This window comes from Anarrhichthys ocellatus, unplaced genomic scaffold (assembly GCF_004355925.1).
Source record: "Anarrhichthys ocellatus isolate YVR2014 unplaced genomic scaffold, GSC_Weel_1.0 scaffold1, whole genome shotgun sequence".
Lineage (NCBI taxonomy): Eukaryota > Metazoa > Chordata > Actinopteri > Perciformes > Anarhichadidae > Anarrhichthys > Anarrhichthys ocellatus.
In genome coordinates, this window is record NW_022280031.1 from 2,380,213 (window position 1) to 2,396,086 (window position 15,874).

A 15,874-nucleotide genomic window follows, 5' to 3' on the forward strand; every position below is an offset into this window, starting at 1 on the left:
TGTGTGTGTGTGTGTGTGTGTGTGTGTGTGTGTGTGTGTGTGTGTGTCAGGTCAGTAAGACGGGTGCAGAGGGAGCAGTGCTGGATGAGGCCAAGAACATCAACAAGTCTCTGTCGGCCCTGGGGAACGTCATCTCAGCCTTGGCCGAAGGAACGGTACGGTGGAGAAATTCTCTGCAGGCTTTCTTATCTATCTTATATATGCCCATACCCCTACCTTAAAGGAGTAGTTCGGCATTTATTGGAAATGTGCTTATTTCCCTTCTTGCCGAGAGCTGGATGAGAAGATCGAAACTGCTTAATCTTCTCATCTAATGTCGACCTGTTCCTTTAACTATATTTTATTTACAATAACAACAATATTTTCATGACATTAGCACTACACTGCCATAATTACCATGCACAGATATTGTAGAAAGCAAACATTTCCAGTGACATGTTAGGTAGTCTGTCCCCTTCTTCCACAGACCATAACGCTGCTACAGCTGGTAACCTATTTCCATATTTCACCAAATTTAACCAGCGAATTCAACCACTCAATGCATTCTGCCCACTCTATACTCCTTCCAAGCTCCATCGGCGTAATTAAAGTACTCAGCATCTCTTATTATATAACTCAGAAGGCTTAGCGAACTCCTCATAAACCTAATCGAAAAGGTCACAGACTGTAAATGTCTCACAAATCTTTCATAAAGCAAGCGGCATTCATTTTTTTGTTCATCGAGCAAGGACACAATCTTTTTGAAGGCGTTCCAGAGGTTAAAAAGGTAAAACTGTGAATGATGCAGCAGATGGAGAAAACCCTCTTCTTTCTTTGTTCTGTTCTGATGCTCACAAGACGTATATTTAGCTTTTAAGAAGAAAGGCATGCGCACGGTGCAATACCGTTATTCAGAATGTCCTCCAAGCTCTTTTAATCGCCTTCTGTCAGTCTTTTTTTATGCCTCTCTTTCTTCCTCTCTTCATGTCTTTGTAGAAATCTCACGTGCCGTACCGTGACAGCAAAATGACTCGCATCTTGCAGGACTCGCTTGGCGGGAACTGTCGCACCACCATGTTCATCTGTTGCTCTCCCTCCAGCTACAATGATTCAGAGACCAAATCCACGTTGATGTTTGGCCAACGGTAACAAGCTTCCGTGCTAAGTAGCCATGGGCTGCTGCCCTGTGCATGTCTGTCTTGCTCAGCTTCAGCTGTTGCTGTTGGGGGATGTTTTTCTGCTGAAATGTTTACATCTCCGACATGCTGTTCACATATTACTGCCTCAAACTTTGCTTCTGTAGAGGAAGGGTTTGTGTGTTGTTCCTCATCATGCTGCGAATGCTTAAAGAGTTTTTTTTTTGTAATCTTAAGGATAAGCTGCACTTGTAGAAGCAGAGATTTGGTACACTTGCCAGCTATCTGCTCCTATTGCTCATGGTCCACTCAAAGAAACGCTGATAGGAAGGTCCTGAAAAAGCCTCCTTATCTATCTCCAGCCTTTTTCCTCTCCCAATATATTCTTTGAATAGTGACTGACACAAGAGTGTTGTTGGTTGAACTAAATAATGCATGACCGAGCAAAAGGACTGACAGAATCCGCAGCAGATATTTGACTTTAATGAGGAGAAGGCTTGGTCTCTGATCTGTCAGCCGCAGTAGCTATTTCACACCGTGATTGATCTTTCTTAAAATCAATATGCTACAAATACTATGACGTGATATTAAACAGATATTTGACAATCTGTATCGAGTGACGATGCACAGGTCCACAAATGTACAGGTTTGTGTGGAATGTGCAGGTCGATGGTCGGATTTGGGTACACGGTGCATAAATTAGCCATTACTGCTTTGTTCAACATTAACTTTATTGTTCCCTGATGTTTGAGTGTCAGCATTTCACTATCTTAGTATCTTTGTTGCACTAATATCAAGGAATAAATTAACAAGGACAACACAGTGCTTTCTCACTGGAGTGTGAAATTAAGTGATAACCACTGATGTGAAATTCACAGCCGGAGCTGAGTGCTTTGGCCGTAGCATCATGAATATTTCAACTCTGTGACGCCACTCATTTGCGTCATGATTGAGCAATGATTTATAGTCGCATACATACAGTACCCTCATCCTCTTATTAACTGTATGACTGCTATATGTTGATGTGGTGAATATGTTTTACATGTTTTAAGGTCAGAAGGGTTTTCACATTTTGAATTCTTGCCTCTCAGTTTACCTTCCTCTACCTACTTGCACCATCAAACACAGTTGTCAGAAACCCAATTTGCATACCAATTAATGAGATGCAAGCCCATTTTCATTGAGCCGCGGGGGCTGAAATACCCTCGTTGACAGTTCGTCTGTTCTCTGCTGTTCTCTCACACACTTTATTCCCCCTTCTTTTCTGTATCTTTTCCCCTTTCTCTGTTTTGCCTTGCATCCCTCCAATTAGAGCCAAGACCATTAGAAATACTGTATCAGTGAACCTTGAGCTCACAGCAGAGCAGTGGAAGAAGAAGTACGAAAAGGAGAAGGAGAAGAACAGGTCATTGAAGGAGACTGTTCAAAGACTGGAGACTGAGCTGAATCGCTGGAGGAACGGTAATACTCTTACAGATATCACGCTGCCAGCTCACAAATACATGGAATATTTTAACTCTTCTGCCGGAGAAGAACTCTGAAACTTGTTGCCAAGGCATTTAGACATGATCAGTACCTTGTGCAAAGTGTATTTAATTGTTAAGTCTACAGCCACTCTTGCAGCTGAGAGGCTTTGCTTTGAGCTAATGTTCACAGTGACCATGACAACATGCTGATACTTAGCAGATATGTTTAGCATGCTCACCATTTTAGTTTCACTTCCTAACTACTGCTGAGGATGGCTATACGTTGCAATTTCATTCGTTTTTGAAGATATTTGGTCATTAACGAAAGTAGTGGACAAATAAAAAAAATCCCCTGCTGCCACTAGACGAAAGGAGTGCAAAACACCCTGTGTGGGACATGAATGTGTGTACCAAATTGTACGGCAATCACACCAATAGTAGTTGAGATATGTATGGCTAAAAATATAATAGTTAATGACACAAAGGGAATGCAAGAAAATCATCATCAGCCAGGGCACTAAGTAATTGATTTAATGTATGGTGAAAAAGATCAGCTTCCTGTACAGTGAAGCAATAGAAGTGCAGTGGTCTCCTATAGAAAACCCTCTACACATAGTGCTTGTTCCTGTTTCATGCATGGAAGAGCACTGACTAAGAGGAATACAAAAATTACCAGCCAGCTAGCCTGCAGACATTATTTTTCAGTCCACCTAAGTGCAGATTTAACCTCATTTGATGTCATCTGAATACATGCCAGTGGAGATGTGGGAGGATAGCAGCCAAACAGACTTGCTGGACTTGTGCCCAAACACTTGAAAATCCCTTTCTGGTCACTTCTACTGGCAACTGTTATTCAGATTTTACACTTTGTATAATTGGATTCTCCTCTCATTGTGCCGAAGGCTTTATTTTTTTTTATGAATCCTTGTGTATTAGTAATCCTCATGGTGACAAGGGCTAATCACTTCTACAGGGAAGCCGTAACTTCTCCCATGTTAGCACACACATACCTGTGTAAGTTCACACGCAAAAAAACACCACACGTGAAGCACTGAACACGAACAAATTTACTCTTAATGACGAGCACGCACACACTTCTAGGCATCGTCTCCTGCTGGGCTGTAAGTCAGTTTAAATGTCAGTGCACTCAATGGTAGTGATGGGCTGACATTCAAGCCACGTAATGAATCTTTTCCGATTTATTTCTCGGAGAGGATTCTCTCGGTGCTTGACCTGAATTTAAAAAACACTGTAACACATCTTTATTGAACAGCTATCAGTGAAAATGATTCCTTTAACTGCTTCATTCCTCTGTTACTCTTCTCTCTCTCTCTCTCTCTCACACACACACACACACACACACACAACTTTTCCCTTCACCATCTGCCTGAGAGGCTCTCTCACAATTTAGTACTTTTAATTTCCTAATGTATAATTTTGACAACATCGTTGCCCCCGTTCCTCCATCTCTGCTCCCTATACTGTTGCCCACCTCAGGCCAGGAACTCCCTGAGACGAACACTGTTGAACTTTTAGGTCCAGGATGAACTTGTGTACAATTAGCATACTGAATTTTCTCACTTTTGTGCATTTCATGGCTCCCCTCTTTTTCTTCTGAACCAAAGCCAGACACGACTCAACTGACATTTTAATTTAAGGTCTGGTATGTTATACTGCTGTTTTATAAGGAAGCTCATTTATGGCACAGAAATATCTGAAACCTGGGATATAAATGTATTAATGACCTATGCTGAAGATAAGTCCACTAATCCCTTTTTTATGCATTAATCCATAGCGGAGGATTTGGCAGAGGTAAGAACGTTTCGCATTTACGAAAGAAATCCAATATTCTGTCTCTCGTCTTTAGGTGAGGATGTCGCTGTGTTAAAGGATCTGAGCCCAGGATCAGAGGACGTCTCCCTGGTGCCTCCTGAATCTGAGGAGCTGCTTGTCGACATCTGCAGTCCCTGCAGTCCTCGCTCCATTGCCTCCTCCATTGTGGTTCACATCTCTGCAGAGGAGCGGCAGAAGTATGAGGAGGAGATCCGCAAGCTTTACAAACAGCTGGATGATAAGGTGAATGAACGGATGCCGCATCAGGAGCATTTCTGTTCATGAATTTAGAGCTGGTAACTCTCAATGGATGTAATGGTATGCACACATGAACACAAAGAGCATATCGTACATGTATTATTCATATTAATGAGTTCAGGATCAGACACATAGTCGTGACTGATGTTGTAACTCTTGGGAATGAAGGTCATCGGGGAAATAGTAATGTTCTACACTAAAAAGCATTCATGTTTTGATTTATTTAACACATGCTCATGTATGTGCTCCACGGTATTGTAGTGTGTCATTTTATTGCTTTTATGAACAGATGTTCCATTTAATATGCAGAACCAGTGGTGTATCAATTGAGTTCCACAGTTTGTATTTCCTTTTCAATGCGTATGAGGGGGAAAATAGCCTTGTCTTTTTCAGTCACATAAAAAGACATGAGATATTTATTAATTGTAAATAATTCATACTGTAATAATACATAAATGTTCTTCTCTCATTTCAAGTAAAATAAGGGCTGGATACAAAAAAACAATGCATAACAGAAAGCTTTTGAAAAAGGTGGCTTTTAAAATAAAGTACTTTTAGAGAAATGTATTTAACTGAATTGTCCTGCAGCTTTAAATTCAGTTTATTCATGTAGAAGTGATGTCAATCAAAAGAGCCACGATATTATATTCTTATCTTCTAAAAAGAGAAAATTGTGTGCAGGGATTTTATCTGTGTGTTATTTAAACCACTTGTTTCAGCTCTATTCCTCTCTATTAACATCATTGTTGGACAGTGAATTCATCATTCTGATGATATTTGTCTCTTAGGTTTATTTTTCTGTGCCTTCATTTCGGATGTGAGTTGGTACGTTTGCTCAAAAGAGTTGTGCTTTGTCTCGTAGGGGCTCTTCACATTGTCGCTTTTAATAATCGTCACAGTCTCTGAACATATGAGACATACTGGTTTTGAACTGGTTGTGGGAATAATACACATAAGAGTCTGTTCATTCTTGGTTAAAGACTCTGGTTAAGCTGTCCACATTTCTCTTTTTCGAGCATGTCAATAACTCATCTGACTCACATACTTTTTCCGACTGTTGGGTCTCTCTCCCCGTCTCTCATGTGTGTGTGTGTTTATCTTACTCGAGATGAGGGCGATAGTTATCGGAATACACACATGTGATTGGCCCGAGTAGCATAAGCGTGAGATGGTTTACTACTCACATATTTGGTTGGTGTGTTTCCTGGACCGCTAAACGAGTGCCGTAAATGCTAGAAAAGCTGCTCCAGTTAAAAGAAGCGCTCCGTGAAAATGTCATAATTCTCAATTATCTATCGGTAAGTCCAGGGTCCAGATACAACGGCGTCTGAGTCCGGACTCTGACTATTAGTGACCCCTGCCTTTAGGTGATGCATGATCAGTTGACCACAGACCATCAAATATCTGTTTTTTGAGTTGTGATTTAACATACTCAAAGATAATCTGTGCTTTTGTCCATGGTTCTACTGTATTCATTTTTTTTTCCTACTCCATATCTCTCATTTATGCAGTTAGTGCAAGCTCAAAACTTATAGTCGTTGTTGGACATAGAACCCAAAATACACGCAATGTACAAAGTATCTGTAATGTACAAGTTTGTGTCATACACTGTAAATGTACTGTCTCTTTGCCTGTGAAGGATGATGAGATCAACCACCAGAGCCAGATGGTGGAGAAACTGAAGGAGCAGATGCTTGACCAGGAGGAGGTAAAAGACTTCGGTTTTACATCCGTTGATCAGTTTGGTTAAGCGGCTCACAGTAGGCTGCATGTTGTAATCTATACCTCCCTTTGAATAGAAGTCAGCTGCGAGAGGTTTATTCCCTCGTCCTTGAGACGGATGAGAAAACATTTTTCAGGTGCCAGAAAGCACTTGAAGAAAATAAAGTATTATTGTTCAATAGTAAGTGTATTTCCGTGTTTAACAGCAGTTTAGAATAGAATGGGTTTTAGTGGCTGCTCAGACACGAATGAGTGGAGGGAAGGATCGACACAAAGATTGATGAAGGATTGAAGCGTGATGTGCGAAAAGGGAAAGATCATTGTTGCCTATTTTAGTCGGCATGGCTAACATTGTAGCTGTTAAGCAAACAAACAAAAGCTCTCTAATTATTCGATATGTGATTTAGAATGCTGTGGATGAGCATGACTCCACCATCTTTGTGAATTTAGAGACCTCTTAATTAATAGAAATGGTGTACAGCCCTTTATTCACATGAATCTACACGAAACAGGTCTGTCTGTATATGCTACTTGTGGGAAAAACAGCAATTAAAGGACTATTAAAATGCAATTACCAACAGTATTTACAGCATTCATAACAGGGGGCTAAACGGCCTGAACCAAGCTTATGCATGTAGTGCACTGCCCAGTAAAAATCTCCACATTTGCTAAATTGGTTCATTCATATCCCCAAATGGGCCTCCTGCGGGTTGAGCTGACATGATGGTGAATACCCGACCATAGCTTTGTGTACAGTAACATGATTTTACATCCATTTGGCCAAACAGAAGCTTTATGCTACAGTTCAAACATGCAGGCACCCTGGGTAGAGCAATATCTTCATTTAATGACATCCATCCAGTAAACTGGCCCACGATGGGCTGCAGCAGTGCACATGCAAAAAAAAAAAACATGATGGCAAAATGATGTCGCTCTTACAGCTTCAAGTGAGTTTAAGTAAGATGAATATTTAAAGTGTGTTTTATCTGTAAAATCACAGCTGTTTTGAGTAACAGGGTTTGTACACAGGCGTATCTGTTACTACCAAGAGAGCGAGATAAATTCCACAATTATGTTTTATTAAAACCCAGCAGCTCTGCCTTTTGAATAATGAAGACACTGCTTGTTGTACACAAAGCTCTTTTCAATCAAATCTTTCTTTATTCACAGTTTCTATTAAGTTGTTAAACTTCTGTGTCCCTCAGCTTCTAGCATCATTCAGGGGTAACAGCGATAGGGTGCAGTCGGAACTCGGCAGGCTGCAGACGGAGAATGAATCGGCTAAGGCCGAGGTGAAGGAGGTCCTCCAAGCCCTGGAGGAGCTGGCAGTCAACTACGACCAGAAGAGCCTGGAGGTCGAGGAGAAGAGCGTGCAGAAGAAACTGCTGGCTGAAGAGCTCGCAAAGAAAATGGTGGGTTTGGCTCTCTGGAGGCTCAGTTTCTTGACATAGAGGTGAAAAAACATTTCTGCTATACTGTAAAAATGGCCGATCAGGGAAGGACAGAAAGAATGAAGAAGAGAAAAATCAAAACAAAGAGGCAGCAACAGAGAAGGATTAGTTATTAAAGGCATGGACAAAATGTGCTGTGGATTATATAATAAAAACAATTAGAAAAAAAAAGAAAGAAGTATTTAGGCATATAAAATCTAGGCATATAAAATGTAGCATCCATCTATCCATTTAAGTCCCTGTCTTTCCAGAATATGTGGAGCTATTGGCTCAAAATGCAATTTGAGAGATAATGATAAATTAGAGAGCTGCGAGAAAGGAAATTTAAGAGAGAAATTCTGATTAACTGTGCAGCCAGCAGACATGAACAGATGCATCTAAGGCTAAAAGTATTAGAAAGAACTATATACATATATAAAGGGTGGAAAGAGGGAAACTCACTCCAGACATTAATCAACAACTTGACATAAATTCACCAATATTGTTCAAATTCCAGCCAGCACTGGCATTTCTTTAGCTCAACCCTGAATTTGCTCTCAGACTCAGTCAATTTTATGAGACGTGGCTGGTTGTTTTGCACTATGACCATAAATAAACAGTTAAAAACTGGATTTCTCTCGGAGGCTGACTTTTGATTTGGTTATGGTCCGTTTTCAAAGCAATCTCACAAAGTCGCTCTAAAGCCGGGATTTTCACTAAATAGCAGGTTCACATGAGGACAGCATTCAATGTTGGCAAAGATTAAATTGCGGTTGATTAAATCTGGCATAGTTCATCTGCAAAAGCCTGTGAAATTAGTGATTAATGATATTCCACTTTAATAAAACAATCCTTTCCATGACTATGTATAGCACCAAACATATTCATGTCAGTTTTTAAGGCTTTGAAAAGTCTTAAAAACAGAATTTTCAATTAGTGACGGTCTGAAGATGTTTTTAGTTTTGAAGTCTAGAGAACTCAAATACGCTGAAACTTTTTTCGTCAGTTAGCTTCTTCGTGGTAGAGTGTTGGGATCCCTCATGGACATGGTATTTGTTCAAAGTTGAACCAGTTTGGGCTATTTCTGTATTTTGTTTTACAGACTTTTTACTGGTTTGGGCGGGGCTCAGTTGTATGTACTTCCGTGCATCAGAGTTCAGTAACATTTTAATCAAAAGCTGTTAAACTTCTTAAACTTTGATTGTTGCTTACTTGGTTGTGAATATTAAATGTCATTGAGAAATATTCAATTTCAATCCCAGTTTTCAGGCGCTTTTAAATGTGGAAAGAGTTTATCAGAGAAGCAGCTCAGTACAAATCTTCTTACAGTGTGTATTGATGATTTTAAAGGTTTGTATTCGAGGTAAGAGACTATTGTCAGAGCTGGCCAGTCGGTTAATGAAGTCATTGTGACTGACTCAGTGGACAGAGTGGACCATTATTCACCTTCTTGAAACCTCCTCAATATTTCATTCGTCCGTTTTACACGCCACAGTGTCCTCTCCTCCCTCTCTGTCTCTCTCTAAAGCTGGTCCAGAAATTGATAAACAGAACTGACAATGTAACTACTCACTGCACCGTTAAGTCTTCTAAAGCCAGCTTAAACCTCCTTCTTTCCTCAGTTATATAACTTAGTACGCCTTCACTATAGATGTTTTAGCCTGTTCTGCCCTGACCTCTCACCTGACACGATGTCCTCTCAGAGACGCGCCTGGCAGTCTGACAATAAATCCTCTTATCCCAGCCTCACATGGGCTTTTCCAACTCCATTCCCTCTCACTCCTCATTACAAATTCTCTATTTTCTGCATCCCAGCTGTTATGCTAATGTGCAGTGTTGCAGATTTACATTTTTTCTATATCTACAGTAGACATGGAGCGGCATTGACCTAGAAAAATGGTGCAATGGAGTACATTCATCACTGTCTTTACCCCACGTTCACCTCAGCAACCTTCATCTTGCTTTCAGTGGAGGCTCCTCTCTTCTTCTGCAGGAGGCCATGCCATCGCTCACTGTCGCTGCCATTCTTCTGGTCCTTTTAAGCACCTTCTTTCATCCATCCGTCCACCCTTTCTATCGTTATGATTAATTCCATTCATCATTCAACAAATCATCTCTTCTCTTCCGAATCGCTTCATCAATGTTTTTCATTGACCACATTTGCTTTTACTTACCCATGAATCGATTGATTTTCTGTTAATTATTTCCTACCTTTTGTGCAAAGTTAATGTTTTGACATGGGAAGTGACCTGGAAAATGATCACATGGCTTGAAGTTAATGAGGGAGATGAAGATGGAGAGGCTAATTACGGAGTTAATGTTACTGTATTTAAGGTGGTAAATGGTTAACCATCCTCTTGAACTTTATTTTCTTTAGCCCTGTAGAATTATCGATTGGACCCAAACTGTTTCATCATGTTCGAGCCATTGGACCTTCAATGGTGCAGCTGCCTGCTGTACAAAATGGAGCTCCATAATTCACTCTCCCAGATGCTTTCATCCAGCGCCGCTGCCATCAGCCCCTATCTCAGTAGTTTATTGATTTGTAATTTAGTGGCTGTTCTGTTTTTGCTACTCGGATTTGTTGGATGAGAATGAGGTCAGGGGTTGAACTGGGTCTCGCAGCTGTGTGTGTGTTTGGAGGTTGAAATACTCTCAATCTTCTACACAATGTTCTCTCCTGGTGTTCCCCTCTGTTTTCTGAACTTCCTCTCTCGTCTTCCTCTGTGTTCACTCTTTCATTTCATTCTTCAACAGGCTCAGCTCATGGCTTTAGAGGCAGAGCTGTCTCGTATCAAGGCAGTGAGCAGCCACCAAAGGAAACGCATCTCTGAGATCCTTAACGGTCTGATGAGGGACCTGAGTGAGTTCAGCACCATCGTTGGAAACAAGGACATCAAGCTGGTGAGTGAGATGCAAAATGCAGGCTTGGAGACATTGTGTCTGACAAAAGACGAGACATTTGATTTGAATGCAGTTTTTAATATTTCTTACTGTTTCAAACTTCTCTACCCAAATGTTTGAATCTCTATAGTCGCCCACAATCAAAGTCAGAAACATTTAACTATTTGGACACAACCGATACAATTAACCAGAAAAAAACTGCACCCTCCTCATTTTAGAGTAAATATTTAGAGCGCATAGATGTCACACACAGACTTCTGTAATCAGCGCATCTTACTCTTTCCAGTGAACATGACGTGTCTGAGAAGGAATGTCCATACATGCTTTTAAAATCATATTAAAAAAGGTGTTGCTTATTAATCCAGATCCTATCAAAAAAATACCAAACACCTTCCCAACCAAGGTGACTTGTACTCAAGAGGGTACTTGGACAAATTGAGCTTGTAGATGAACATCTCTAAAAAAAACAATTAAAAACCATTGTCTTGCAACATGTATAGGTCCACTCACACGTAAAATTACGAAATGACTGAATATCCGAACTAATTCTGGAAATAACAATATATGGAGTGCCTGGTTAAGACATGTAACCTGTAAATAAAGCTGAGCAAAAACAGATAAGGCTTCAAACGTTCAAACTGTACTGCAATGTCAATTAAATAGTTATGTGTAAATACAGTAAAGCTGTATCAAACATGCACTGAGTGGAACATTAAAACCTAAGACAGAGTGGAACATTTAAAATGTCTAGTGCATCATTTTATACGTTTCTCTCTAATTCAACCTGACGTGTTAGGCATCTGGGGGAGTTTGAGAATCTTGATGAGCATTTAAAAGAAATACCTGTGTGTTTGTGGCTGTGTGAGTTCCAGCTGCAGAGCCATGCATTATAGTCGGTATTTGCATTTCCGTCGACTATCAAGATTTCAATATTTCACCTGGGGATAGGCAATGGGCATATCCACTGATGTATCTTAGCTGTTCATTTCAGAGCATCTGAGTCACGGCATCTGCTAAATGATGCTATTAACCTAATGGATGTGCCCACAAGATGTCAGAAAGAGTTTCTAAGATGCCGCCCTCGCCTTTTAACTTCCCAGCTGTCTTTAAATCGTCCTCGCTCAATCTTAACTAAAAGTCTCCACTACTCTATTAACAGTCTCACTTTCTCTCTACCTCATTTGTCTGCAGCCAATGGAGGTCAGTGGTGCGATCGAGGAGGAGTTCACAGTGGCCCGCCTCTACATCAGTAAGATAAAGTCAGAGGTTAAGTCCATGGTGAAGCGCTGCCGCCACCTGGAGAACATCCAGATGGAGTCTCACCGCAAGATGGAGGAGACGTGTAGAGAGCTGTCCTCATGTCACCTCCTCGTTTCACAGGTGAGGGACTGATGGAGCAAATAGCTGAAAACATCTGGTCCAAGAAAAAAGTTGGTAAATCTGTCAGTGTCGCAGGAAATGTTGGGATTGATGTGGAGAAATCAGAACAATATACACTGAAACTTCCCAGTGCAAAATATTTATTATAATCACCAATGAGAGATTGACGTTTCCAGTCTTCATCAGACTAATTAACATCACAGATACTTACGTGGGCCTTTGTTTAATATTAATCACTCTGATGAAGAGCAGTGGGCTGGAAATGTCACTCAACTGTTTGTGGCAACAGCACATCAGAAGTTTTTAGTGTACAAACTGTCCTGATTCTTAAAGGATTGCGTGTTTTGTATTTTTTGTATTTACGTGGTTGCTTGAAGGCATGATGTTGTGAGTTTAACTATTATGGGCTGAGGATAAAATTAACCTGCCAAATACAGGGTTCATGTCGGCTGTTTCAGGTAAATATTACAGTTGATCTGCCTTCATGAGAGTTAGGAATTGCTTTTTAAAAAGGTTTTCCTGATATTAAGTATTCTATGTTAAAAATAGTCAAATATTAAGGTGCATTATATATTCCATATTTCTACTGTCTGGTACCACTGACTAAGTGTTTACAATTCTAAAGTGTTTCACATTTGAATTAAACTCCCAAATAAATTATGAAGGCCATATTAAATGTAGATTATATCCATTTCACAGTGAGTAAATAGTACATTTTACCCTTGGTGTAAAGCGTTGTATTGTAGAGGTCACTTTCTGCATCTGAGACGCTGTCTTCTGACTTTCAGCACGAGGCAAAGATCCGCTCTCTAACGGACTACATGCAGAACGTGGAGCTGAAGAAGAGGAAGCTGGAGGACAGCTACGACTCTCTGAGCGAGGAGCTGGCCAAACTCCAAGCTCAAGGTAGACTAATGTTATATTTTAGTAGAGTAAAAAAAAAAAACTATAATAATTGAAGTGCAACAGTAGCACAGCAATGCTTTGACCTGAATGCTGATGTCAGCATGCTAACATGCTCACAATGATAATGCTAACCATATTCACCATCCTAGTTTAGTCTGTTAGCATGCTAACATTTCCTAAAAAGCACCAACCACAAATTAGCCTCTATCTGATGATGATGGCTACGCTGTACTGGACAAACTAAAATGTTGACCTGGTGATGAAGCTAGATGAAAAGTGAAAGGATCAGGATTCACTCTGAGGGGAAATTAATGTGTGCACCAAATTTCATAGCAATCCATCCAATAGTTAGATTCTTTTTTCTGGACTACAGCGATGGACTAAATGACCAACTTTGCAATCCACAGAGCCGTGTTGCTAGTGTTACTAAAGTGGCGATGGATGGACTGTATAATCTCAGTGTTCTACTCTGAAATACTAGATGCTGAAATACACAGCCAGGTTGAGGATGCAGCATATTTGTAAGAGTACATAAACCAAGCTTTTGAGGTGAAATCTAACAATCTAGCCAAGCCCAGGGTTCAAGGATCAATATTGAATAATCACAGTCAGTGCAGCACATATACAATGTACAGGTACGGATTTGTAATAAAAATGTCTTCGCCCCCCCGGCTCAGGTTGAGATGTTTTATCTACGTGATCGAAATAACAAAGCAGGAAGTGTTTATTCCAAGTCTAAAGTGAAGTAGGAAAATGTCTTCTTGCTCACTGCACAGTGAAGGACAATATGTAGATTGAGCTACATTTTACTTAATAAATGACTTGCGATGCCAAAGTCAAAAAAAAGTTGAATGTTGGGACCCAGCAAAACAAAATCATGTGTAGACAAAGTAAACCATGAAAAAGACAGCAAAGGTATCACTGTGTTTAAGTTCCACCGAACTGGAACTTTGAGGAAGTGCTGATTAAAACTATGGCTTCAGTGGAGCGTTTTAGTCTGTGCCAGGAGCCTTTTTGTCCTGTCAAGAAAGAACAACGGTAAACACCGATGAACAGCTTCGGCTCCAAAGCCTTTTATAGCACCAGCATGAATGGATTAATCGTACATTTGAAAATGTATGCTAAGTCCATCTAACTGCAGATATTCACAGGACACTGATGCAATTCACCAATCAGGCCAAAGGCAATGCAAGTCAGTATTCCCGAGGAGTCGTTTGGTGGATTATGGGCGGGTAAATCAATTTTGGCCCTACTCTACACTTGAGGCATGCGGTCTTTCAGTCATTACAGAAGTAGACAGATACAACGTGCCACAGGACGCGTTGATCACCGAGCCTGATGCGAGGTAGAGGGCTCTGTAATGTCATCATCCGACACCAGGAACAGCAGTGAGTTAACGTCAGATCGGCGTAACACAATAGATGTCACATTAAATAATATGTGTTGTTGCACCCGAGGCACGGCTTTGGATCACGCTGACCTCGCTGTCAACATGAAGCAGCAGTACTGTTGTGCTGTCAAAGTCAGGTGACTGTCACCTCTTCCATCTTCATCAGTGTCTTTTATCTGCTCTGTCTCGGTTTCTCTCACTGTTGTTCTCTTGAATGGGTGTGTGTTTTGTTTTAGAGAGAATGGCAAAGGTGACCGGCGGGGACCATCACTCATCTGCCCAGGAGTCCTGTGATATAAAGGTAACCATGACTACAGTGAGAACAACGTAGTGTGATGACCTTTTGTCGCACGCCTCAGCACTCAGCTAACTGCAGGTGTGATGCGTTTGTCTGTCTCCACGAGTGTGCAGTCATGTGTGCGCATACTGTGTCTAGGCTTGTACATCAGATCATGATTGTAAACCAGGCCTGCAACTAACAGTATTTTTTTTTTTTTTTAAGGAATAGTTTAACAATTTGGGAAATATGTTATTTGACCTTCTTCCTGCTGGTTAGATGAGAAGATCCATGCCACTCACACGTCTATATGATTTAGTTTAGCTTAGCCTAGCGTGAGACTGGAAACGGTTAGGCGGACTCAGTCCAAATGTAAAAACATCGTAGCGAAAAAAATGGTAATTTTCAGTTTAAGGGGGTGGGGGGTTATGTGTCTGACTATTTATTGGTTCGGAGGAGTTACTTCCTGGAGTCTTTGCTGGCTGTCTAGCAACTGGTCCCAGCCAACAGATGTTCAGAAACATAACCACCATTTGTTATTTTTATCACACATAAAATAGATTGTTAATTAGTGAACTTCAGACGTGCTGGTTGGCAGACTTTTTGTTTTTTTTTTACACACTTTCCAGTTTTCTATGTTTTGATCAGTTGTGTCCAATTTTGTATGCATTTTCTCACCAAGCTCTTGGCAAGAAAAACTGTTCAAGTGAACAGTCCACAACCACAAAATAGACTAAAGCAGCAAGTCCTCACATTTGAGATGCTGGAAACAGCTAATGTTTGATGGAAAAATTACATTTTCTGTACATTGATTTTTCAATTATTTGACAAATTTTCTCGGCACTATCATGCCTAGATTAACCTGTTTGGGGTCGCGGGTCAAAGCTAGCAGCTTCATTACATTTTACACAGCAGCACATTAGTACTGGATGACTACTAGGCCCCATGGTTTTCTGTATGCAGGGATTTCAATTAAGTATTTATTGTTTTGAATTATCTGCCTGTGCTGTACTTGTGCACGTGTTCATGAGTTTGTTTGTGCATATCTGTGTGTGTGTGTGTAGGGCACATACCAGATTCATTAGCCTTGTCTCACTTCATACCATACACTGTATGTATAGATGGACGACATGACCGCTCCCCAAAAGTGAAGCTAAAACACCTTGGTCGTCTCCTGGTGGCTAGCTGCAGGA

At 40.6% G+C, this 15,874-nt stretch overlaps 1 protein-coding gene across 4 annotated transcripts in view; it reads left to right on the forward strand.

Annotated features, from left to right (window-relative positions):
* kif5ab (kinesin family member 5A, b) overlaps window positions 1–15,874 on the forward strand; it is a 56,243-nt gene that overhangs the window by 23,037 nt on the left and 17,332 nt on the right. For all 4 annotated transcript variants that reach the window (XM_031853791.1, XM_031853762.1, XM_031853772.1 and 1 more), the window contains exons 9-18: window positions 51–155; window positions 976–1,124; window positions 2,428–2,576; window positions 4,449–4,657; window positions 6,312–6,380; window positions 7,600–7,806; window positions 10,582–10,728; window positions 11,920–12,108; window positions 12,897–13,014; window positions 14,641–14,705. In XM_031853791.1, the coding sequence (XP_031709651.1) occupies window positions 51–155; window positions 976–1,124; window positions 2,428–2,576; window positions 4,449–4,657; window positions 6,312–6,380; window positions 7,600–7,806; window positions 10,582–10,728; window positions 11,920–12,108; window positions 12,897–13,014; window positions 14,641–14,705 (1,407 nt within the window). The remainder of the gene's footprint in view (window positions 1–50; window positions 156–975; window positions 1,125–2,427; window positions 2,577–4,448; window positions 4,658–6,311; window positions 6,381–7,599; window positions 7,807–10,581; window positions 10,729–11,919; window positions 12,109–12,896; window positions 13,015–14,640; window positions 14,706–15,874) is intronic.